Below are 25854 nucleotides of genomic sequence, written 5' to 3'. Positions count from 1 at the left end.
ATACTACCAGGTATGAATCTACTCCCATATCTGTCAACTTGTCCTTAAGGAGCAGAGGTTGGATGGTGTTGAAGGGGTTCATCAGTCCATTTATCAGTCCATCCAGTATAAACAAAGCAGCTTTAATGGTGTGTTTCATAATAGAAATAGAGTGTTTGGGACTCCTTGTGATATTGAAATAATCCTTGCCAATCAGATGCACCACTGCAAAGTGGCAGAGTACCAATCTGAAAAACAGGCTTTACACAATGGTAGGAATCCCTAGGAATGACAGCAGAAACATGACAATGATATTATTCTAAAGATGATTGTTTTCATCAAGTATGGGAGAGTTGATGTCTATATGGGCAAGCGTTCATGTTGTATACACTAGTGTTCTATGCGCTATACACTCTATACACTCTACACCCTGTGGGGTCTGCTCTCTAATCAATTTTGGTTGTTTCAAAGGCAAATAGGAGGATAGTTTATTGTTAGCATGAGTGGACCTAATTATGTGTCAATTACAGGTCTCCACATTGTGTTAACTTCTCCTGTCCTTTGTCACAATAACAGACCACAGACATCAAAAAGGTTTGGGGCAGCCACCCGTATATTATGCCTTTGCTGCAAATAGGTATTTTGGTTGTGTTGTTCTTAACAGATTGTAGTCCAAAACAGAACTGACTTAAGAGTGCAAATATGGCTGCTTTAAAGGCCAGGACAGGAAGTGGTATGTTTGGGACCAGAACCGGAAGTGACATCATCAGGATCACAAGTGACATCATCAATAGCACCGGAACTAGAAGTGACGTCTTCTGGACCGGAAGTGGCATCATCAAAGGTGCCAGTGCCGGAAGTGATGTCATCAATGCCGCTGGGACCTAGCGGGATTTCCTGTGGATGGTCTGCAAAGGATTGAGAGAGAAAGTCAGCGCAGCTCGCCACCCCCTGGTCTGGTGTGGTACTACTATCATTCAGGCACTTTTTCTGCCTCCCAATTGCATGTGTGTGACTCCTTATATGTACAGTAAGTGTCTGTTCTGTGGAATAAATATATGTTTTTGGGTATGGCTGACATGGGTAGCTGCATGAATGAGCATTGGTCTGGGGATTGGGACAGGGAGAACTGTACTATGGTTTTGTTTTTTAACTTATGAACTACTGTTATAATCTATCTGCAAGGTTTACTCCCACTTGTCAGTAGACAGTCTGTGCTGCCTCTTTGTTTACGACTAACCACCAAGTTAGATACGCCTGGTCTCAACATGTACTTTAAAAACTAAGGCTATGTCCACACTACGATGTTTTCAGTTAAACAAGGCATTTTGAAACGAAAACGATCTTCATCCACACTAGCATTTTTACATTGTTTAAGAAAGTATTCCATCCATACTAAAACGACTGAAAACTCATATGATGTAATCGTCCACATGTGTGCCGTATAGACATTTCTAACTGGGTATATACTGTGTGATTTTAAACCCAATTTGCAGTTACCAACTGATTTTCTGAGTCGGCTCAAATTTCAGTTTCCTTAGCCATCATTTTATATGCAATATGAGACTGCATCTTATGATGTATTGTTGTAGTGTGAGCAGTCTCGTGAGTGGATTTTATGCTATTACCACCAAATTCCCAAAATTCATTGTACAGCATCTGCAGTGAGGGTGCATCTTACATGTATAGTCTGAGCACCAACATCATGGCATGTCAGTCGGACTGAATGTGATTTTGCAATTAGAGCACATATACAACTGGCAACTGTATTGTGCAGTGTGACTAGTTACTTGACCAGGATTACTAAAAATCACACAAAATACAATTTAGATGCATACAAGCAAGCAACACAACAAGAGCCATGGAAAGCAACTCTAATACACCCGTTATGATGGAACATGTTTTTCATCTGTGAAGGGTGACTGTTCAGGGAATGAGAAGTTGCAATGAACAGGATCCAGTTAGGGAAGTGCCATGTAATAAGCATGAACCCACCAGAGGGCAACAGAATTAGAGTTTTCAAAAATCCTTGTTTTTAACCATCCACACTAAAATATTACACCATTGTTTTTGAAATATCCAGCTCTGGAGAGCATTTCTATAAGTAGTAATTATTTTGGGTTGAAAATGCCAGTGTAGTGTGGATTAAAACTGAAAGGGGAGACCAATGTCTGCATTTCAAATGATAATGTAGTAGGGTATATGGGGCCTAAGAGAAATGCCTTTCAGTCATACTTGTTGTATATATTCCGCAAAATAATGCTCACCCTTCAGAAACATACATTCTATCTATTGATGATGTGTTATGCTCCTCAACAGGTCCTGGGAATAAATAATGCTTGACTCATTCTGATAATCCTCTCTGGGTTATTCCATGATAGATCCACACACTTAGCATAAAAAAAAAACAAACAGTGGTTGCAATCATTTTTTTAACTTTTCTGGCACTGCGAGGATGTGGTACCATTGCAACTATTAACATACTGCTTTTTCATTACTATGGGTATCTCCATTGATAACGTAACATTCTGGCACCTGCTTAATCCAATTCAAGGTTGTGGTAGACAGCAGACAGCCCTAAACAGGTCACCAGGCCATCGCCGGGCCTACTCTCATACGCACCCACACTCTCACTAGGGATAAATTAAAATCACTAAGACCTACTTGTCTTTGGAGAGTGTGATGTATAAAGTAATTTTGTGGAGGAGGATAGTCTAAGTGTCTTTCTCGCTTCTTCACATTCTTTCTTCTATAAGTTTTCAGTCTTCCATGTTTAAAGCAAAACAAATTGTGTGATAGGGAGCTCCCAGGGTATTAATGAGACTCACACTGAGTGCAGAGCTTTATGACTGGGAGACACTTTCATGTCTCGTGAGACGAGACTTTGTGCAAAGAGATTTAACCACACTCAGGGCCAGAAATAAAAGACAAAGAGTAGATGACAAAGTAGAACATTGTAAGGAATTCAAAAACGTTGGCGCGATACACATGCAGAGCAGGTTAGAGTTAATGGAGGTACGAAAATGTGAAAGTCTCAAAAAAATGATAGTAAAGATCGCATTACCGCAAACAAACAGAAATTATTACTCAGTGAAATAATGGAACAGCGAAAAGAGAATGAGTATATTGTTCGGTTATAAACTTTAAGTCTGAGACTTGTAGATTGTCTAATTTGTGTTGCCATCAGGGAAAAGTTACAGTATGTTTCTTCCTAATGAAGAGGCGTATCCACGAGAATTAAAAGATTTGTGGTTTGGTGAAAGTGAAATCCTGTGAGAGAAAATTTCATGCCCCGCGAGACAAGACTTTATGCAAAGAGATTTGCAAAACTCCTGCCCACATCTAAAACATGTACAACCACGCACATGATCATTTCTCATTTGTGTGAATCCTATTGTCAGACACAGTTTGTGTAGAGAGAAAGAAACGATATTCACTCACGGCCAGTTATACGTTGCATTGTCACGATGTAATTCCAAACACGGAATCAAAATTCAATGCGATATTGACGAAATGGTAAAAGTGAAAAGAGATCGAATATATGGACATACAGTAGGTGATATGAGTGAAGTATGTAGATATTGTTTGGCTTTAAACTTTAAGTCAGAGACTTGTAGATCGTCTAATTCGTGTTGCCATCAGGGAAAAGTAGTGTTTCTTCCCAATGAAGAGGCGTATCCGTGAGAATTAAAAGTTTTGTTGTTTGCAAGCGGCAGAGACGCGAAGTTGCTGGTGTGTAGTGCAGACAGGGGGGTTGGCAAGCGAAGCGAGCAGGGGGCAAAGCCCCCTAGTATTTCCAGTATATTTTAGTGTTGATAAACAATATAAACAGGGATGAATAAATGCTGTAAAGAACAGGCAAAAAGTGCCACTGATTATTCCTTACTTGTGGTGGCACGATGGTGCAGTGGTTAGCACTGCTGCCTTACAGCTTCAGGAGGCTGGGTTTGAACACCTGAAAGTTTTCATGTCTTGTGTTTCTGTCCTCCCACATCGAAAAAACTTCCATTTCTGGTCAACTGGTCAGTCTGAAATGGCCCTGTATGTGTGACCGTGGGTGTGTGTCTTGTGATGGACTGCCATCCTGTGTTCCTGACTTGGACAGAACAGGCTGCAGAATAGACAGATGAGTGAATACTTCTTTAATTCATAAATTCTGCTATCAGAGGCATTAGTCTTCATGGATCATTACACCATTTTATTAGTTTAATTTAGCATCTTCAGTCAGCTTTTTTTTAAAAGTGGCAAATCTCATGTGGGAGCATTCATGAAGTAGCTTCATTTGTGGTGAGAGACCCAGCAGATGTCAGTATTATACAAAATATTAAAGGAATTCACTTCCAGTGTGACATGTTGTGTCAAACAATATATTTATCAAGAGGATGCTTCATAATTTAAATATAATTTGGAATCGGAGAGCAACTGGCTCTTGGGTCTGGCACCCTGGGTTAGAATCTCACACCTGGCCGTTATCCATTTTATTTGTGGAATCTGCATGTTCTACTTGTGAGTTATTGTCAGGGTTCTTTTATTTAACTTCCACAGATCCAAATGTAAGTGCTGATGTGTGTGTGAATGAGTCCTGTGATGGACGGGCACCACATTGAGCAGTGAGTCTTTTGTTGCACCTGATACTTCCAGGATAGGCTGTAGGCCTTGGGGACAAATAATATCTTTTACTATCTATCTATCTATCTATCTATCTATCTATCTATCTATCTATCTATCTATCTATCTATCTATCTATCTATCTATCTATCTATCTATCTATCTATCTATCTATCTATCTATCTATCTATCTATCTATTCAAACTTGTTGTATTTGGGACACATTTATGATGGTTTGATCCCTTACTGTGAGGCCATTCAGCTAGAAGTAAGTTAATTTTTTAGATGTTTAGGCAAACATATTTAAAAACCTTGTATTGTAAAGAAACTTTCATGCACAAGGATCCCCAAAGAAGAGCTGGATTTTGAGCAGGTGACAATGTCTTCCTTTACCAACAAATGTCAATTTCTTTTGGGTTGCTGCCATTCCCGGCAAAGAAGATATTTACACACACCGTGATATGTCCAATTCATTTATTGGACATACTCCATCTGGATTATGTACATTGTCAACATTAATATGTGCTTCATGAATAATAATAATAATAATTTGTGTTTCATTGATTATGTTGAACATTCCCAGCTTTATAAGAATAACCTCAGAAATAAAGGGAATAAAAACCTGTAGCTACTTCACTCCTCCAGAACCTGAGCTGGATATCCAACAAAACTACTTCATTCAGGTGTTGATTCAAAGGCGTTGTATGTGTGTGTATGGGTGGATCATGTCAAGGGCTCATGGCTTTAAACCTCACTTGAGTTCTAACTTCAGTCCTACATAAACTTGTTCTACAAAACATGTTTAGAAAAAGGATGGACTGTGTCATGAGCTCTTGGATCTCAGTGCACCTCTTGGCTGATGTCTACTGTGTGTGCTTTATGGGTTTTCTCCAAGTTTACTTGGTGTTTCTCTATGGGTCTGGTTTCATCTCGCAGGCCAAAGTAATCATGCAAGGTTGAAAGTCAACTTATTATTTCAAGTGAAACTGAAAGTGAAGAATTTTTACTCAAATTTTAATTTATGTTATTTGAACTTTTCAGTTTTTTTGGATCATGAAAACTGTTTTAAACACCCGTGATGTTGAGCCCATGCAAGTGCATATGTACACTACAGTTTACATGCATGTTCATTTTTTCCATACTTTACCAAGTTATGTCAACTTTTGTTTCTGCAAATAAGCAGGGGATCCTGGACAAAGATGAGTGGAGTTGTCTGTGGTCAGCCGTAAAGTTCAGTTTTAAGTTCACTTTAGCTCACTCCTGACTTTCATCAGCTTTCACCAACTGATCATTGGCTCTCCACCTCATTTTTCTGTTGCCATATAGGCTTCTGCTAATAGAAAGAGCATCGTGCAATTTTTAATTTATTTTATGAAATTCATGCTATGTTATTTCATATCTTGTAATTCCTTGGGTTTGTTATTGGCCATGTTATGATTATGTTGGGTTTGGTATTTTTTAGTAGTGTTCCTGGCGTGTTTTGCTTTGTTTTATAAACCTGGGAGATTCTGAATTATGCTGATTCTTATTCTAGCATATAGACGTTCACTTTTGAAATATGTAATTATTTTCTACATCTTATTTTTGTTTTCCAGCAATGCCATTTTGTTGTTATTTTTGTGGAGATTTCTCAGCAGCAACAACCAGAAATGCATGGTGGGTGACATCACTGCCATAACAGCATATAGGTGAGCGTAAGAAACAGAAAATAGACCAGCGCCAGCTCAAGTGGATTCTTTCACAAGGTTATTGCTCATTTTAGATAGAGATATTTAGCATTTTACACTAGAAATATGGCTGGGTTGAACATGGAAAATGGAAAGTGGAATTATTTAATCACTCACAGAAGAACTGTGGGCTTTTTAAGCAAGGGTGACATTTGCAACTATTGTCTTGTTACTCCCTGATCTTCTGTTGGGAGTTAAAAATGGATGAGGTCTTCACTACTTGAGTACTCTGTGAGTGAGACATGACCTTTAATTTCAGAGATGCATCGGCTTTAATACAAGTTAAAATATTAAAAGCGCCTGAGGGGTTGAAAAATTATGGATAATTTGTTCCACACTGTGATGTTTTGAGCTTTATAATTACATTTGAACTTGGATTTTAGCTCATAAAATTAGCCTGAAGACAGAATGGTCACCTCTCGTTTGTAAACTTTTTTGTGATTAGATGACAATTTGAGAGAGCAGGAAAAGCAACAGGATTCATGAGATGTAAGACAGTGGAAAGAGGCAGCTAGGACCCAAAGAGCACAAGGACAGCCGTGCAGCAAGCTTGGAATGGTGGCAGTGGTGTCTTCACATTAAGGGTAGTTGGGGCACATCATCCCCCAGCAGATGGTGCTGTTTTGCAAAAATTAAGCAAGCAGTGGACTCGCCTCAATAATGTAATGTAATGTTAAATATTTATAGCAAACTCAATTTAGTTGTCATGGTGAAATTTGTTTTGATATCTTTAGTGTCATTTCCCTAAAAATATTTCTTCTGGACTGATGTTTTCTTTGCACCTGATGCCACTAGCCTGTTTCCAGAATGCTCTGGTAGGTCCTTCAAGGACCCTGCAGTGTTTTTGGCATACCATTTACTCAGGTGTGCGCATGTGTAGCCTGAACTTTCCAGTTTGTCACGCTTGGGTCACAGATTTGCACAGAGACACAGGAGGTTGTAGAAAAGAAAGGAACTTTATTCAAAACACTGCAAACAAACATTTGTCTCTTTTCAAAAGTTTAAACGTGCTCCTCCATGACAATTCAGAGATGACAGTTTCCCCAGGAGGAGAGAATGTCTGGGAGAGGGGTAAGGAGAAGCAAGAAATCAGTTTTAAGCAACTGAGAGAAGCCCGTACAGGCTTTTTGACAAGGCAGAGTACCGCACGGGAGGCAGATTACGCCACAGAGCCGGCCAGAAGGAAAAGGAGAAATGTGAAGGTAGTCTGTCTATGTTTCCTAGGGTTTTTCCCAGGGGCGTCTGTGTCTTTTTGGGGGTACGATTAGCTTCGCAGCTCACAAGTTCCACTATTGGCCTTGAAGGCTAGAGCCCTATGGAGTTATCCATTAATTGATTTTTTTCAACACACTTTAAAGGGTGTGTGAACTTTTACATCTCACTGTTTTGGAGTAGAACTCATCATCAATTACTTAAGTACAATATGATTAGTGCTTTGTCCTGTGAACAAAAATGAGATAATTTATTGATACTCATTTGCATTTCTGCGTTCACTGCATTTGATGTTAATATTGATATATCTTTTAACACTGCCCTTTGGGTGTTGTACATTATAACAAAAAATAAACTGATTGAGCTTTCTTTTTTGTGATTTCTTTTATAGGTATTATTCATCTGTTATTCATTAGTGTTGGTAGCCTAATGCATTGCTCCCTCATGTAAGGTTTACTGGAGTCCAACTCTTTCCTTGGCCACCCTCCTTTTCTCTGCTGCATCCACTGCCTGCACATTCACAGCACTGGCTTGGGGTCAGAAGCAACTCACTTTCTCCAACTCTGTACACCAATTCAAGCCAGGATCCTTCCTGAGACTCACTGGTGGACACAAACCCAGGCAAATGGATTTAAGCAAAGCATTGGAGTCTTGTAAGTGCTTGCTCATCTCTCTCTCACACCCTTTCTATGAGCTCCTTTTATGGTCAGCTTTCCAGAATGCCCCGTTCAACAGTCTTTACTTACTTTATTTTTCTGATGCCTTTATCTAACTTAAAACATTTGAGAGATATTTCTGTTTGTTTTTTTTTCTACTTTGAGCACAATGCGGTGAAGTGACTTGTTTACGGTCCAAATTCTTAACCACTATGCCACACTGCCTCTGCAGACACCTCTGTGGGGTCTTTCACCCAGAACTGTGTGATCAGCAATGGATGGAATAAAAAAGAAATCTTGAATCAATCTTGAAAACTGCAGTTCAGAGATGCTCACCAATCTGCTTTGTGAAACTTTTTATTTACAGCACTGATAGCTCCAAGGAAAGAAGAAATTCATGATCATTTCAAAAATATTTTTATTCATTATGTGCATTAGACAAAAATAATATCATCATCGAGCCATGTCAAAGTAAACATCATTAAATGTTATGTTATGCCACTAACAATATGGTAAACAATACATATTATTATTAGAACATGAGAAGCAGCTTCTGACTTTCAAAAATGTATTCAATCACGATTGAAAATGTCTTCATATTTATTATTTACAGTATCTCATTTAAGGAGTGATCAGTTTTCTGTAATCGTTTGGCTTAACTGGTACAAGCCCCTTAGCGTTTCATTTTGGACCTCATGATGTGAACGTTTGGCACTATGCGCAGCTGAAATTATTCTGTTTTTCTGATAGTGAATACTGTGTTGAAATATTCATAATGCACTCAGAGGCCTTTTATATTGTTTAGTACTAAATGACAGAATCGCACTGAGATTCAGTATTCCTTAAATAAATGTAATGTATGCTCCTTATGGGTTTCATTTATAAATGTCACCAAATTAGCAAAAAGCAACAAATATCTCTCAAGATATAGCAGACCAAATGCAAAGCCAGTTATTTCTTTTTGTATAATATAGAATAAAAAAATTGCATTTACCCAAACCACCAAGAGAGAAATCAAAATTAATTATAAATTTTTTGGTAAGTGGTGCACTGAAATGTAGCCTGTAAACCACAGGTTCAGTTATTGTAGGGTTTAAACTTTAAGAATATAACCAGTGATTAAAAAAAGAGAAAGCGTTAGTAAATTAGAAATGACTCCTGGAAGAGAGAGTTGATTTTATTTTTACTTTGAGGTTAATTTGTGACTGTGAGTGAGCGTACTACCTATTGATGGACTGGTTTCTGCCCTGCATCTACTGCTGCTGTCACAGGCTCAGAATTGAAGATGGATGACATAGCAGAAGGAGCCGCACCAGTACTGCAACAGTAAATCATATGGCTCTCCTTGTCGTGCCCTCAGACTTGGGCATGCTCTCCTAACCTGTGCCAACAAGCGTGGACCCTGCGCAGACCCTTGCCTAATACACGCTGCCTGTCTACTATTAAGCCGTTTTCTATTTAAGGTTTGGAGAGAACATTTACTTGGGTTAGGCAAATTCACATTTTGTCATATTGTCAATTATAAATAAAGCAGGTGTCTTCAAAATGCTATTTTTTTATATTTGAACAACCTATAGAAGATGAATACTAAAGGATTTATTTTTGCAGAGCATCTACAGGTTAGGAATGGATGACATTTTGAAAATTAATGTAAAATAAAGGTGATTTTTTTTCTTCCAGGAGACAGCATTCTAATATTTATTAATATTATTTTATGTTAATTATTGCTGAATTTATGTTTCCAATAAGAACATCCTGTATCTGCCACCCACTGTCACTTAGAATGAAACCAAAGACTCAGAACAGAAGTACATTTGACTCGGCTGCATCATATTTTGGGAAGCACTGGAGTTAAATTTCTGCAGAGGAGAAGCCATAGGAGAAGGAGTTCCTACATAGAGGACCCCACCAGATCCATGCTGCAAAAACAAGAAGGGATATTAGTTTACTATTTTCATCAATCTTTTTTTTTTATATTTAAACACATCTGTAGCAGAAGGCAGAATTATATAAAGAGCTGCTTTACCATATAATAAAAAATAGTTTTACTATAGGTCTGTAGGCAGCAATTCTAAGCAGCATTGAGCTACAGGAGTTTATTCCCACCATTCAAAAAAAAAGCATTATTTTGCAAAAATATTGTGAAATTTCACAAAATTATTACGTTATTTTGCAAAAGTATTATTTCTCAAAGATATACCTGTAACATAGTGACAGCTGCTGACACAAAGGTTAAGCACACACTTTACTGCAATCGCATGTCAAAACCGAGACACATTTAGGTTAAAGTTTAGTACGTTCAGTACAGATGTTTTAACATACTGTATATGCAGGGTGGTAGCACAGAGCTACGAAAAAGAGGGTCTGCAGGGAGTTTCATGTTGTGAATTGGTTGGCATTAACAATTGTGCTTAAAGGATAAGCTGAATTATTTCTTCAGCTGTGTGTGCTACCTCAGGACTTGTAGTCTTTCTCAATAACCTTTCACCCCCGCCACGGCAGAGTGGTTTCTTCTAGAACGGGGGTAGGCAACGTCACTCCTGGAGGGCCGCAGTGGCTGCAGGTTTTTGTTCCAACCCAGCTGCTTCATGAGAAACCAATAATTGCTAATCTTAGACCTTATTTGATTTTATGGCTTGTTAATCTGTAAAGTAATATTCTTATGTCATAGACTAGCTGAAATATCCAGTGTTGCCCGGGAGGAAAATAATGTGTTTTTTTTAATTGTTTGAGGAAAATAAAATTTAAAAAACACAACTTTAAAATAAAAATAAATTAACAAACAATGTAGACTCATTAATGCCCCTGTCTTGGGGTCTTGTATGTATGTTATCATCCAGTTGACACTCGGAACTGGCCAACTCTATTTAATTTGAAAAGCAACAGGGGTGCGGTGGTGGTGCTCAAACATAAAGAATGCTGGCAGTCACCTCCAGTTTGCCCTCTGGTGGTCGTTCAGAGTGTCAACTGGACGATAACATGCATACAGTACAAGACCACAAGATCACCCCCCACCCTACCCAGAAAGGGGTGGGTTAGGGTTGATTTCACCCGACTGTATTTTTGGTCGACCAATGAGAAACGTGTACCAAGTGTCATGAAAATCGCTCCAGCCGTTCAGAAGTGATGCTGGAACATACATACATATACATTGACGTTTATATACAGTATATAGATTATCTGAATAAATTCATGATTAGTTAATTTTTACAATTCTCAGTTGTAAAACAAAGCAGAATGCTTGGCCTGTTTATATCAATCCCATCAAACAGAAGTATATTGTGTTAAAGTGCCATACTGTATTTACAAAGTTTGGGCAAAAATATTTATAAAATGTTGTTTCCTTTCAGCAGTTACCTTTAGATTCACCTTTAAGAATGTAACATTTTCATTAATGTACACATCTGGTCCATTCAGATGTCTTTCAGCAGTACAGTGATCAACAAGGTCAGTCTCCGTGCCACTTGAACAGAACAGAGCTTGCATGAAGATGACATTTGTCTGGGAGAGGCTGTGTGGCCGACATTTGGAATAAACACAGAGGCCACCACACTAAGGTCCTGCGGCTGTCCACCTACAGTACCTCTGACCACACTCTTGAAAAACTCATCAGGCAACACTTTGATGCACTGACCTTGCTGCATCTTTCATTTTCACTTCTCTACCATTATTTAAGAGGTCTTTTTTTTGTCACAGACAGACACACACACAAGAGCTTGTTTGACAGAAGGACCAAATGTGCTGAAAAGCTGGAAACTTGCTTGAAAGATAACATACATGTGATTGCTGTTAATTTTAATAAATGTACAGGTTATAGTTTAATTTTGAGATCAAATGTATGTACTTCTCCAGCAGACCCCTGTAACCCTGTGTTCGGATTCAGCGGGTTGGAAAATGGATGGATGGATGCATGGATGTACTTCTAGCCACTCTGCATTTTTTATTTCCTCCTTAATGTTACTTACTGTATTTCATCTTAATAAGACTTTTAAAACAGTGCAAATTCAGAAAGAAGAAGAAGAAGAAAAAGAATATCTTTATTGTCATTGTAACAACTACAACTAAATTAGGTGCAGTCCCCGTGGTGTCAAAATATAAATAAAATATCATTTAAAAAAAGGATAAGAAGAAATAAGGTAGAACACAAACATAATTGCACATGAACACTATTGCACAAGATGTCATCTATTGCACTGCTGCACTGGAGGTGATTAGGTGGCATTCAGTGCCCTAATAGCAACATGGTAGAAACTGTTCTTCAGTCTTTTTGTCTTTGAAGCTCTCATGTATAATGACAAGTGCTACTCATTGAGTTTACGTTAGAAGTTATCCCTATATAATAAATGGAAATGACCTGGTGCCTGTCCTACATTGCACCTGGTATTGCTGAAATATGTTCTGCCTCCCACAAATACTAAAATTGTCTTAACCAGGTTCAGAAAGTTGATGGATAGACAAAAAGAAAAATAAATAAATAAATTACAGCCTTTCAGAATCAGTGCAGGGCACTACAGATGTATCTTACCACTTATTGATATTTAGACTCAGTGTTCTTATTATTACATGTAAAGGATAATCTGGGAGTGGAACAAACTGCAAAGAGTTTGGAATTCCAATTCAGGACGATATTGGGAAGACCCCTTGGATTGGAAGAGCGTGGAGTAAATAAATATTCGAGGACCTGCATCACAGTTATACCAGTTCTCGTGTACAGCAGATGCCAGCAGCATGATGGCCTAATATGTCAAACCTGCAGAACATCAGTGAAATTGTATTCCCTGTGGAGTGCCCTGTCTGGGGACAAGACAAGGAGCATCAGTCTTCTTGCTTTAGAACTCCAACTGAGCTGGAGGTGTGTACTGATTGTGCAACTGTGATACTGATAGTAGTTTTGGGTCACCCATTAAGTAGGCCTAAGAAGCAACATTTGGACAGTTTAGGGCAGGGTAGATACAGAAGGCAAGAAGATAACAGGAAAGCGCTGGACATGAACAGGAGTAGGAGTTAAATGCTAAGGTAGGCCCATCATGGGCACCAGTGTTGTTGCTGATTCTTTCATTAGGTTTTCTCCATTACACCTTAAATGCTCAAATGAATGATACTGGTCAGACTCTGGACTCATCTGGTAGGACCCCTGCCCCTTGATTGCTATTTTAAAATGTAAGAACAGGCTAGATATTTTTCTACAATATATAAAAAATGCTTCCATTTTAATACACAGCTTCTTGTGGTGAATTATTACATATCATGATTGTAAAGAAATAAATTCAACTTGAAAAATACCAAACTTATCAATGTGAAACCTCAAAAGTCTGTAACTGCAGGAGACACTGCACAGAGTGCACCAAATGTGAGAGACCTGGGCAATGAAACTCAAAGCTTACTGTCCATTAAAGTATAACAGACAAACCTCTCCATGAGACCTGAATGTCAGGAGATAAAATCGCCCCAGCCCTTCCTACATCAAGAGCTGGACAAAGATGTGCTATAGTAGGTCCTTATGACTAATACAGTACAGTGTGTAACTCGAGGTTGGAGTCAAAAGCAGAAACTTCTGTATATTGGGGTGTGTTATCTGTGGTGATTGGTGTCACTTGTGGTGTTTCAGGTCAATCTTTTTTAAGACTAGTAGGCTTTGCCCCCTGCTCACTTCGGTCACCCATCCATGCCTGCGCTACGCACTAACCACTTTGCATCTCTGCTGCTCGCATTGTGAAGGGGGGGGGCTGAACTCACCTCAACGAGACGCGATCGCTCCTCCAACGCCCCCTCTTAAATGGTGATACAATGGGAAACACATTCAGTTATTTTTATACCTTCTCTTTGCTCAATCAGCTGCTGGATTGCTGCTGCTGCTGCCGTGCCGTGTGATCTGCATTTTGTGCAGCGCACTTCTGTCATATTCAATCTCTTTTTGCTTTTACCTTTTCATCAATATTGCATTGAATTTTGATTCCGTGTTTGGAATTACATCGTGACAATGCAACATATAACTGCCCGTTATACTACAACTACAAGAAATGTGTCTGACATAACCACACAGGACTTTTCCAAATCTCTTTTCATAAGCTCTTGTCTCGCAGGGCTTCCGATCCCGGGCGTGGTTACATTGCTTGGCACGAAGACTCGTCTCGTGGGACGTGAAAGTCTCTCTGAGACAATCACGTCTTGTCTCCTTCCAAGATTTTTTTTTTATAATAAGAGATTTGTTTTCCAAAGTAAATAGGAACCATCTGGTATTTTCTCCCTGGCCTCATTTTCTTTCTTTTTGATGGGACCCTTCATCCCAAAGAGCCATTTCAGCCATGATGCACACCCCTGATGTCTCACACTTGAATGTGCAGGTCCTTCTCTGGTGAAAGTGTGGCTCTCTATCTTCCCTGCAGTCTTCCTCTGAGATCTACTTCTGGCCTTACCCATGATATTCTTTATTTTAACACAGAGACACATTTTACTTGTGATTGAAAGTATCACTGGGATGCCCTTCCAATGTCATTATTTTTATATGAATTAAAGGAAAAGAAACTGATGAACTATTTTGGACTTAATGGTATGTCCTCCTGAAAACATTTCTTATTTTAAACTTAATTAATCAATGAATAATATTAAAGTGTTCTGACACTCTGACAAACTGTTCTCAGTAAATTCTTATTGTTGGAGGGCTACAGTTACAACATGCTATGATTACTGCCATTGAGACATTTCTCAATTAAATGTGAAAAAAGGAACTGAGAAGTAAATAGGAGGCCATTTGCGTTAATCTGTATTTGTCTTAAATTTGCAAATGCTTCAGCTACAAAACTTCCGTATCTCTTCACTGAATAAGATTTTTTTTTTAACTGGTCAAACTTTTATGAAATGCAATTTAAAGTAAAAAAGTGAGAAGTGTTATGTGAAGGTAAAGTTAACATTAATTTAAAACACAAGATAGATGACACTGACCTACACGAAGTAAACTCTGAACAGTTTTTATTGATGCAATTTTCTTATCCTCCTCCAGGCAATGTGTAGAAATGATTAAAGAGCACAATAAAATGATAGGTGATATTGCAAAAACTGCTGAATATAAATCGAGGGACATTATGGTCTGATTGTACAGTGCACTCCTGAGTGCACATCTAGATTACTGTAGCAAGTACTGTTCACCATAAAACAAAAAGGGCACTGCAGCTTTATACATGTCAAAGACACCAGCATTCAAGTACATTCATGAGCTGAGAGGTCTTATGTAATCCAAAAGCTTAAAGAAATAAAAAAGACAAGAATAAAAAAATTAAATCACAAAGAAGTTCAGAAATGAGAAGAGACCACTGAGTCCATCAAGCTTGTTTGGTTAGCTAACACTTCAGATGTCCCAATATGCCATCCAGATAATTCTTAAAGGTTGTCAAGGTTTCTGTTTCAACTACATGTCTTGGTAGTTTGGTCCAGATTCCCATGACTCTTTGCATGAAAAAGCGATTCCTGGCTTCAGTTGTAAATGCACTTTCCCTTAATTTCTTAATTTCCACTGGTATCTTTGAGTATGTGATTCACTATTTAATTGAAAGAATTCTGCTGGATCTGTTTTTTCCATGCTTTCGATAATTTTGAAAACCTTGATTAGATCCCCACACAGAGACCAAACAGGTTTAATTCCATTAGCCTATCAGAGTAGGAGATGCCCTTAAGTTAAGATAAGCATGCTCTGGCCCAGTCTGTACTTGAATGGGAGACCATCTAGGAAAAAGCTTGCATTGCTTTTGGGAGAGGCGTTGGTGAGGCCAGCAGGGGGCACTTTACCTGTGGTCCGAATGTGGATCCCAATTCCTCAGTGCAGTGATGGGGGCACTGTGCTGTAAAAATGGCACCGTCACATAAACGTAAGGTCCTGACTCTCTGTGGGATAAAAAAGATCCCTGGGCATCTGTTGTAAAGTGCAGGGTGTATCCTGATGTCCAGGCAAAATATCCCTGTATGGCTCAGTCATTCTGTCTGTAATTGGCTATCTCTTCTCCACTTCACCACCTAATAGCTCATGTGTGTTGAGTGTACAGGTGCAAAAATGGCTGCCATTGCATCACCCAAGTGGATGCTATACATTAGTATTGGGTGAAGTAGCTCCCGACTCACTATGAAAAAACACTTTGAGTAATGATTAAAGTGCTGTATAAATGTAAGGAATTATTATTATTATGAAAGGTTCCTTCCTGTAAGACAGTGTCACCTGTCTTGTATTTGTTGTTACTGTACCATCTGCCTACATGTGGCACATTTCTACTTTAAACTGAATTTTCCAAGTGTTTACCCCATTGTCCAGGGCTTTTTGAATTATTGTTGCTGCCTCCTCATTATCTTTCTCTTTTCAGCTAGACCTTTAGCCTGAGTCTTCACACAAGCTGAACATGGGTTCAATTTAAGCTGGAAGAGTTGGAATGCAAAGCAGGAATTCAGAGTGTTTTGCATAGTTAGTTTATTGATGACTTTCAAGTCTCAGGGAAGTTAACTTGAGATGGGTGTTGGATGAGTTTGCTATTTAAGAGCTTGAGTGATAATGATGTTTGTAACATTTTCTTACTTTTGTTATTGTACATACTTTCAATGTGTTCTGAGAAACTGTAAAATGTTAGTATGCCAGCAGAATCTGCTGCTGAGTAAGCCAGGGAAACTTATTTTACATGGTTATTAGCAAGAAGGGAGGAGAAGCTGCTGCCATAAAAAAATGACACTTTCAGAGAGCCTGGTGTGTTCCTTGGGAAAAAAATCTTTTTCTTAATTTGTGATTGAGAAGACATAGCGTATATACTCACGAATAAGTCAGGTCTTCAAACCCGAAAAATCGATCACAAAATCAGACCATAACTTATACGCCTGTTCAAAAATGCAACAATTCATTTATTTTTTACATTTTCTTGCCTCCTCCAATCTCAAATCAGTTTCTCAGACACATCGAATTTTGTTACAGCAGCGCAGTTACTGATTTCTTTCACTATTTCAACGATGTTTAATTTAAAACCATCTTCATATTTTCTTCTGATCGAACATTCCATCGTAGATAAGGGATGCTCTTACGATAAAGGTGTATGAGGGTGTGAGATACAAAAAACACAAATCAGTGCAAACGTTGCTTCAAAATAGTTTGAGTATTACCGTGTGGTCACGTAGGCACAACAGAGAGAGAGTGAGGTTAGGAGCACGTGCTGATACAGCGCATTGCCACACCCACATAGAAAATAAAGGCATTGTGCTCCGTGGTTACTCTCTCAGGTGGGCGTTAGCATATCATAATCTCTTGGACCAATAGCGTGTGTTTTCCACATTCAACTTATACGACCGACATTATAAAATACCAGAAATTATACGATAAAATCAAGTCCCAGCTTATCCACAAGGGACGTTATCTGCGGGTATATACGGTAATCTTCAACCAAGAAAAGGAGCCACTGGGGATGTTCACCAATGTCTTGCTGTTGTTAATGGGACTGCATAAAGATTTAACCCACACAGGTTGTATGATTCCATGTGTCACTCTGTACTTGCTGTTATTAGTTTTAATACAAATAATTAGTCTGTGAGTGAAAACGTAAAGCAACTCTCTATGTTAAACTACTACTAGTGGGCCAAGAGGTTACATTGTTCATTCTTTGTCTAACTTCAGTCCCTTAATGGCACTAGGCGAAGTTCTTTACTTTGTGAAGTCCTCTACTGGTGCTAAACTGAGTTGATATAAAGGTTTGAAAGTAAAGACAGCTGAGTCAGCAAACAGCCTGCCATAGAGGTGTTCAGGGTAAAATACACAGGGCGCAGCAAGGGCAGTGAGGCAGGTAAGTGGTTATAAGAAATGGTTGTATAGCTGGTGTTTACACCTCTTCCTACACCCCAACTAGATAAGAAACTAAGAGGTTAGTGGGTATCTTTTGTGTTAGCTGTATATCACTTGATAAAAAAAGTATTAAACACAAGTGATAGTCAAAGGGACTCCAATTATGATCTCATTGACGCAGAGACCTTTCCTCTTCTCTTATTTATAAACTTTGTCTCCAACATCTCTTGAGATTCACTGTTACAAGTTACTTCTGACACTCATTGCATGTAGTTTCAGAATTAAACCCAAACTGGCTGTTATTTATTATATTATTTTAATATACATAGTCTTTTAATGTATTTCCAATTATATCTTTCCTAATTTCACAGAATAAATTTAGAGTTTATTGATTTTTAATTTTTGGGATCCACTTTGTTTCCCTTGTTGTGGATGAGAATTATATTTGTAGTTTTTCAATAATCAAGAGCTTCTCCCATTTCAAGTGACTGCCAAAAGATGGTTAACAAAAGTTTATAATGTTTTAATTTATTTCAACACAATTAGAAAACTTGCACCAGGTCTGCAGATATTAGTATTTCATGTGTGAAGGGCCCAAAACTAATTTAACTCTTCTATTTTATTCTTTACAGTGAATCATACATACAAAGACAGTATTGAAAATTATCAGGATTTGCATTTAAGATACAAGATAGGAAGAATATTATCACACAAATGATAGTGGGAATTAAAAGTAAATGAATCACGAAGTAAAAACTCCAATGATTTTCAGAAATTTAGGTAGATGGAATATTAATACAATTTAGCTATTGGCTAACCAAACGATAAATGCTAAATGATAAATGGAACGATTCCCTCTCCTTTGTCAAGTTTTTATATTCTAATGTTTATTACGTGATTAAAGAAAGGACTGTGAAAAATCAAACATCTTACAAAAAGTGCAAACATAAAGGGTGCAAACAATCCACAAACAATCAATAGAGAATATTTTCTTCATGTGACTTTACAGTCCAGGGCCTTAGCCACCAGACCATACTGCTCACCCACATCTCATTAGGATATTAGAGGTATCCGCGAAGAGAAGTTTTATTTGGTCTATGCAGCCATCCATCCATCTTTGATTTCATTTTTTCTGCTGACTCCATTTCACTCTCTTGAAAAGTTATAGCCTGTCTTGGCCACAGCAGGTGCAAGGCAAGAACTAAAGTTGAATGTGATGGCATTGTACCACAAGGAGCATTCTTTCACATAACAACATTAACTTATACAAGCCACTTTAGACTTGCCACTCATCTAATCAATTATATCTTCACAATGTCGAGGGAAAATAGGCAAATTCTAGAAAATGCAAGGAAATACATGAGGAACAAGCAACCTCCTCCCTTTTGGGCAATTGGGGTAGAGGTAAGGCCCACTAGTTCAGGAGCTCTGCTCTATACAAAAGAATTATATAGTTGTCATCAGCTGACGCTAAATAATAACTGAGTCATGCAACAAGATAATTTTTCCAAAAATATAAGATGAAGAAGAAATTGTAAAAGTCCAGGCACCTTCAAAATAGTGTGGCATGAACTGAAAAGAGCAGTCCCTGCTTTGAAACCTTTAATTTGTACTAAAACACAATTTCTAATAGAATAATGGCTCAAAATGTTTCCATGTTGAAATGAGCATAAGCCGTAACTACAGTTATCAGGATACAATCAAAGATCTATGTTAGGTAGAGTGAATCTGAATTTTTCTTTTAAGGTTGTTGATTTGAGAAACTGAAATGTATTTGGTGTGCAATTCCCTCTTTTATTTTGTAGCACAATTAAATTGTTTCACAATTTCTAAAATCACTTCTACAATCAGAGACTGCAAAGTCAAAAAGCCCTGAAGCTATTGTACCCCAGAGCCATGATCTGCATTGAAAAGTGCCAGGCCTGCATGGAGAATTCCAAGTGGCCTGCTCTCATAAATGAGAAACTGAGTCAGACCTTTCTCTGCTGGGAACAGTTTGCTGTACCTGCTGGACCAGAGGAATAGTCCTGGTCTCCTGCTGCTTCTCAATGGCATCACTGTTACTCTGTTCCCTGCAGCACTTTTGGTGACCCATTGCTAGTCTGTCAGCTTTTAAATGTAATTTAGCCAACAGTGTGCACTTTGTTTTTTATGGCATTTGAGATTAGTTCAAGAATTTCAAGTTATTTGCAGTAAACATTTCCCAGGCAGCGGGGAAGCACAGTAGATCCAATGTCCTGGGTTAGAATCCAGCACCCAGTTGTTGTCGGAGAGGCTGTGATGGTTTTCCTCTGGGTACATCCCTAGTGTGCATGTGTGAACCTTCTGTCCATGGCTGATTCCTGCCTTGTGACCAGTGCTGCCAGCATATGCCCCAGCTCTCTGTGATCCTTATTATAGTGGATTAAATAAATTTGAGAATGATCTGATATAAGGGTAGAAGGGTTTTCTGCCTCCATGATGTTCCTCTTAATGCTTCCTTTCTATCCAATTATAAATAAGAGACTTCCATTCCAATAAATCAATACGTCAACAGCACGAGTTGCATATCTACTGTTGTTCATATGTGAGCCTGTTAAACGCAAGTTAGTTTCAGTTTAGAAAATTAATAATAATAATAATAAAATATTACTCACTACACAGTAAAAAAAGTACTCATACGTTCCAGTGTGACCCAGACTTTAATGCACAGCTTTTTTAAGTTTCATAGGCTAGACTTCAGTCTCCCCATGACCCGACTAAGGATGATGCAGGTATAGAAAATGAATGGATATGTAGTTAAATCAAAATTCGAGTTTAGAAACAGGAAATCAAGAAATTAGAATAAGTAAGTTATTTTGTCCAAGATGTGTAGCAAATTGAATTTATTTATGCTTTGGCTAACTATCAGAAACTCAACAACATTACAATAACAACACACGTGTTTCATGGACAATACAAGTAGCACTTTATTTATTAGATGCTCCCCATTTGTAAGAAGTAAACAAATATTTACATAGATTATTAATAAATCAAACAATTTGGTAGAAAGCAGTTAGAGAAATTTCAGATAAAGACTCTTTAACCATTTCTTGAGAAGTTCGTAATCCATTTCAATTAACTGTACATCATTCAATTCATTTTCAGATCACTTCTCCATGTCAGGTCAGCACTGGAACTAATTTTGCTAGTTCAAATCTGTTATTCAGTTTTCTGATGTTACTTTACCCAGAACTCATTCACATGGAGCAAAATGATACACCAGCCTACTGTAAGAAATGATCCAGATACAGTAAGTAGTTAAAAGACTGTAAATAAAAGTGGCAGTATATATATATATATATGTATATGTATATATACATTTACAGCCACTAAATGTTCTTAATAAAGTAAGGATTCTTCCAAATGTTTGCTTTGTTTTTCAAAATGTTTTTTGTTTGTATCAGAGGCATTTTCATTATTTAACTATTTACTTCTTAGTTTAGTCTCCTGCTTCTTAGTAAGCTGAAGAGAAAGGTTTACAAGCTTTTCAGTGCTTTCAGAAAAGAGGGCTGAGCTCATAGCTAGCTAGGGATTATGTCTTTCATCTTCACCTGCTAATCGGAAACCTCTTGTAGTTCCCTTATCTTTACTCGTCCCTTAGTAAGAACAATGGCCATAGTTCCTTGCTTCTTATTAGTCATAACACTGTGATGATACTGATTGTTCTGGATCCATCATTCTGTATTCTTGTATCATCCTGTATTCTTTTGTCTGACTATGTTTCTCTACTCATTTTTATACAGTTTGTTGAGGCAAAGCTTAGTCCAAATTCTGAGTGCAAAATCAGGTTCGAAAAATCACTTAACACTTCTTTGGAACAAACTGACAGAATCAATGCCATATTCATGGCTTGGTATGACAGAAAGGACAACAATGCAGTGTACCAAGCCAGCAAACTAAGAATTGCAATGTGGCAAAGCTTCAGCAAGCTCCTTCAAAAAATTCCTTGACAGCAACACACAAATTCACAGACTTTTCTGAAGTACACTTATAATTATAATAATGAAATAATAATGATTAAGTGAAGCTATTTTACATTAATATTACTCTCATACAGTATTTTTTTATCTTTGAAGAAATTCTACATGAACATCATTGACATTTACAGATTTTTTTTTTTTGGATGACAACTTCCTCAAAAGATTTATTCTAGTATGTCAAAAGCCACCATGAGTGCAACAAAAAGAATAAATTTAATCTGACCTAAAGCTAAATAATATTTACTCATCACCATGACGCCACTGGTGGTGGGCGAGGCATCGGGGGCTGGAAGGACATGTTGATCTGAGATTGGAGATGTTGAAGATGTGCTTTATGCCGCTTGCGTGGGGAGAGGAAGGCCCATTGGGACTGATCTGTCTGGGTGGGCTGCCCAGCCTGTGATAAAACAAGAGAAGTATTATAACTCCAATGAGTTTGTTTCCCTTTGTGTACAAACCAGGCTAGGCAATAATGCTAGGAAGATGATTGGAGGTACACAGAAATAATTATATCTGACTTCTACAGATTTTGGTATTGGAGACAAGGAAGGGATCACAAAAACTGATTGAGGTGTGATCTGACACAACTGGCGTAAACACAGCTAATATTCTGTGGTACGGTCTGTTCACATGCATCCATTATGAAAATAAAAACCATATGCAGAAGCAAATGAATCACTATTGCAGTTACTTAAATGTCACACTTTCATAAGGAATGCCTTATTTAATCAAAATTTGTCCTTATTTTCTAAGAGAAAGGATTTACATTCCAACATTTTATACGCACAATTTAGAATTATAGACACATCCTTTAGCAGGTAAGAGAACAACCAAATATGGGCCTTATGTGACATAGTGACTATTTGGGCTCTGCATGAATTAGTGGAGATATTCTATTTGCGTGAATGAGCGCTGTGATAGACAAGCGTCCTACTCAGAGTTGTGTCCTGCCCAGGATAGGCCCTGACTCCCCATAATCCTGACCTGAATTGACAGGGTTTGAGAAATAACTGAATGGAAGAATTGATAGATGAATGATGGCATGGTATTGCATTGATTTGTGTTGCTGTCTCATAATTCCAGAGACATGGGTAAGTTTCTGTTCCTATTTACTTTTGGTGTAGAGTTCACATTTATTTCTGTATTTGTGCAGATTTTCTCCTTATGCTCATTTTTCCTCCTGCATCCTAAACATAGACAATTCACAATAAGGCAAATTAATGTCTGTTGCATATTTGAACAAGATGAACATCATAAAATTGCAAAAGAGCACATACCTTCTTTTCATTTTCTCCATTTTGGGAGCCTACGGTACAATACAATTGTAGGCCTACAATACAATTCGCAATTGTAGTGTCTACATTTTCATATTGTTGGCAATACATAATTCTTTAACAAATAACATAAGGATTGTAGAAGAAGGATATATGCATGTACTGTAAATCTAGACAAAGGACAATAAACAAACATTACAAAACATGCATTTAAGCTTAATTGGACGAGGAAACGTACTAAGCAAAGCAGCTGGGACTTGTTGTTTTATGTGGTGTGAAAGTTAATGAAAAAATACATTTTGCTCCTAAAAACTTGTGTTTTGGTTGCTGCTGAAGGAGCTGTGTGGGAATTTTTAAAACTTTTTTTCCATTTAGAAAGGTTTCTTGCTTTTTTTTTCTCCCACCCAGGAGCAAAAGCAGCTGGGTGTTTGGGGGTGAATTTAGAAAAATTACTTGTCATTTGTACTTGTTATTTTTATTCACACTAGTGTCAGCAAGACAGGGCAGTAAATAGCAGTAGCTGACACCGGCATTTCTGTAAGAAAATAGCCGGAGTCATATCGACGAATAGTTATAAGTAACAGAAACAAAGATTCCTTAGTGGAGAAAAAAAGAAAGGCAGTGGCTGACTTCAAAGTGGTATAAAGAGAAGCGCTCAGCTGTACATATTCAGGTGCCAGCATTAACACCAGAATTCCTGAAGTCTACGAAAAAACTCGCAATCCCGGCCCACCTTAAATCCCTTTGCACCTCTCCATCAGCATCTTTTGTTTTGTAAATATGTCGACCAGCATAAGCAGCAAGCAGCCTGCTGCCACATCTCTCGAACTTGATGGAGCTCAGCTCTCCCAGCTCAAGCCAGGTGTGAGGTGAGGTGCCTGGAGTTGTATAGGGTAAATAATACAGTATATCGTTATTTGGAATACATGCATTTCATGTGTGTTCCGTGTCTACAAAGATCTGGGTAAGTGTAGGATGAAAGGAAATGCAAGAAATTCTGAACACATACCTAAAGCAGAAACTTTTTTCATGTTATGTTAATAATGCCGAGAAGTGTATAATGTGTGAAGACTTTAGTCCAAATATCAGATAAACACGTATGCTTTTATTCAAGAATATAACCAAAGAATAAAAAAAGCATTTGATTTACATGTGACTGTCAATGAGTTAACAACTCAAGCTCAAATATCAATCGACAGGGAGTTTACATGTATTCTTGAATGGTGAGCTGCTGCCTTATAACCTGAAGGTTCCGGGTTCTTGATTTTCAGAAAGCATGTCATACGGTGTCACATGAGAGGTAGGTCATCAAACTAAAAGGGGGGGGGGGGGGGTTCACTGTGATGTTTTTAGATGGGTGCAGAATTGGCTCAGACGCAGGAAGCAGAGGATGATGGTGCAAGGATCCTTATCAGAATTAGCTGATGTTGAGAGTGGTATTCCACTGGGGTCAGTGCTAGGGCAACTGCTATTTTTAATATACAGTGGAACCTCTAGATACGAGTTTAATTCGTTCCAGCACTGAGCTTGTATAGCGAATTTCTCGTATCTAGAACAAACTTCCCCATTGAAAAAAATGGAAATGCAGTTAATCCGTTCTGCACCCCAAATATATTAACATAAAAATCAATTTTCCTAACAAATAACACTGATAAATTATATATACTGTAGTCTACCTTTAATAAATAACACTGGTAAATAATATAACTGATTATTAAAAGAATCAAAACAGGTGTCTAAAGTGCAGTAGAGCATTCAATAAATCTTTAAATAAATAATCCTTAAAACAGTTGTGAAGTGGAGGTTTAAAATACACAAGATGACAATCCCCGGTGTTTCTTCTCTGTTAGCGTCTCACCTGCGGGCTCTGCAACAGGCGAGACACTCTTAATGCAGCTGACCTTCTCTACACCGTCCTGCTTCAGCTGTTTGGCTCGTCTGTTCAGCTACACGCGAGCCTGCACTCACTCGCTCTCCCGCACCGACTTCCTGCCTGCTCGCGCTCTCTCTCTCTCTCTCTTTTCTTTTACTTTTTCTCCCCCTTAACCGGCTCACGCTTCTCTATATATGCGGGGAGGACATGGCAGCTGCAGCCCATCAGCCACAGGAACAATCATGGATGTGGGCAGTTTCCCACCTGTGCACTTAAGTGAGAAACGCAGACACCGCAGATCGCGGCTCGCAACTGCTACCACGCCCCCTTGCTAAGCCACGAGCTATACCCACAGCCTGGCTCGTGGCTCATTACGCGAGCCAATGCTCGCATTTAGATCTGAATTTTTCGCTCATATTTTCCTCGTATTTTGAATTTCTCGTATACGGAGGTGATCGTATCTCGAGGTTCCACTGTATATAAATGATTTGGATAAAAATATAGGTAACAAGCTGGTTCAGTTTGCAGATGATGCCAAGACAGGTGGATTGGCAGATGATCTGGAATCCACTGAATCATTACAGAAAAACTTTGACAGCATACAGGCTTGAGTAGATTTGTGGCAGATGAAATTTAATGTCAGTAAATGTAAAGTATTACACATAAAAAGTAAAAATGTTGGGTTTGTATACACAATGGGAAATCTGAAAATCAAAAGTACA

General features: G+C 38.2%; 2 protein-coding genes across 4 annotated transcripts in view; both read right to left on the bottom strand.

The window, feature by feature from the left end:
* itpr2 (inositol 1,4,5-trisphosphate receptor, type 2) overlaps window positions 1–25854 on the bottom strand; it is a 1448083-nt gene that overhangs the window by 142852 nt on the left and 1279377 nt on the right. The gene's annotated exons all lie outside the window — the stretch shown is intronic.
* Window positions 9769–25854, bottom strand: part of LOC114662175 (prelamin-A/C-like) — a 264345-nt gene continuing 248259 nt past the window's right edge. For 2 of the 3 annotated variants that reach the window (XM_051930054.1, XM_051930050.1), the window contains exons 17-18: window positions 22209–22382; window positions 9989–10101 (exon numbers count right to left, since the gene is read on the bottom strand). In XM_051930054.1, coding sequence (XP_051786014.1) covers window positions 22233–22382 — 150 coding nt within the window. In that variant the 3' untranslated portion in view covers window positions 9989–10101; window positions 22209–22232. Of the gene's footprint in view, window positions 10102–22208; window positions 22383–25854 lie in introns of all 3 variants that reach the window. The other variant, XM_051930055.1, reaches the window with a different exon arrangement.

This window comes from Erpetoichthys calabaricus, chromosome 1, assembly GCF_900747795.2.
Source record: "Erpetoichthys calabaricus chromosome 1, fErpCal1.3, whole genome shotgun sequence".
Taxonomy (NCBI): domain Eukaryota; kingdom Metazoa; phylum Chordata; class Cladistia; order Polypteriformes; family Polypteridae; genus Erpetoichthys; species Erpetoichthys calabaricus.
This window is presented reverse-complemented; position numbering and strand designations above follow the sequence as displayed.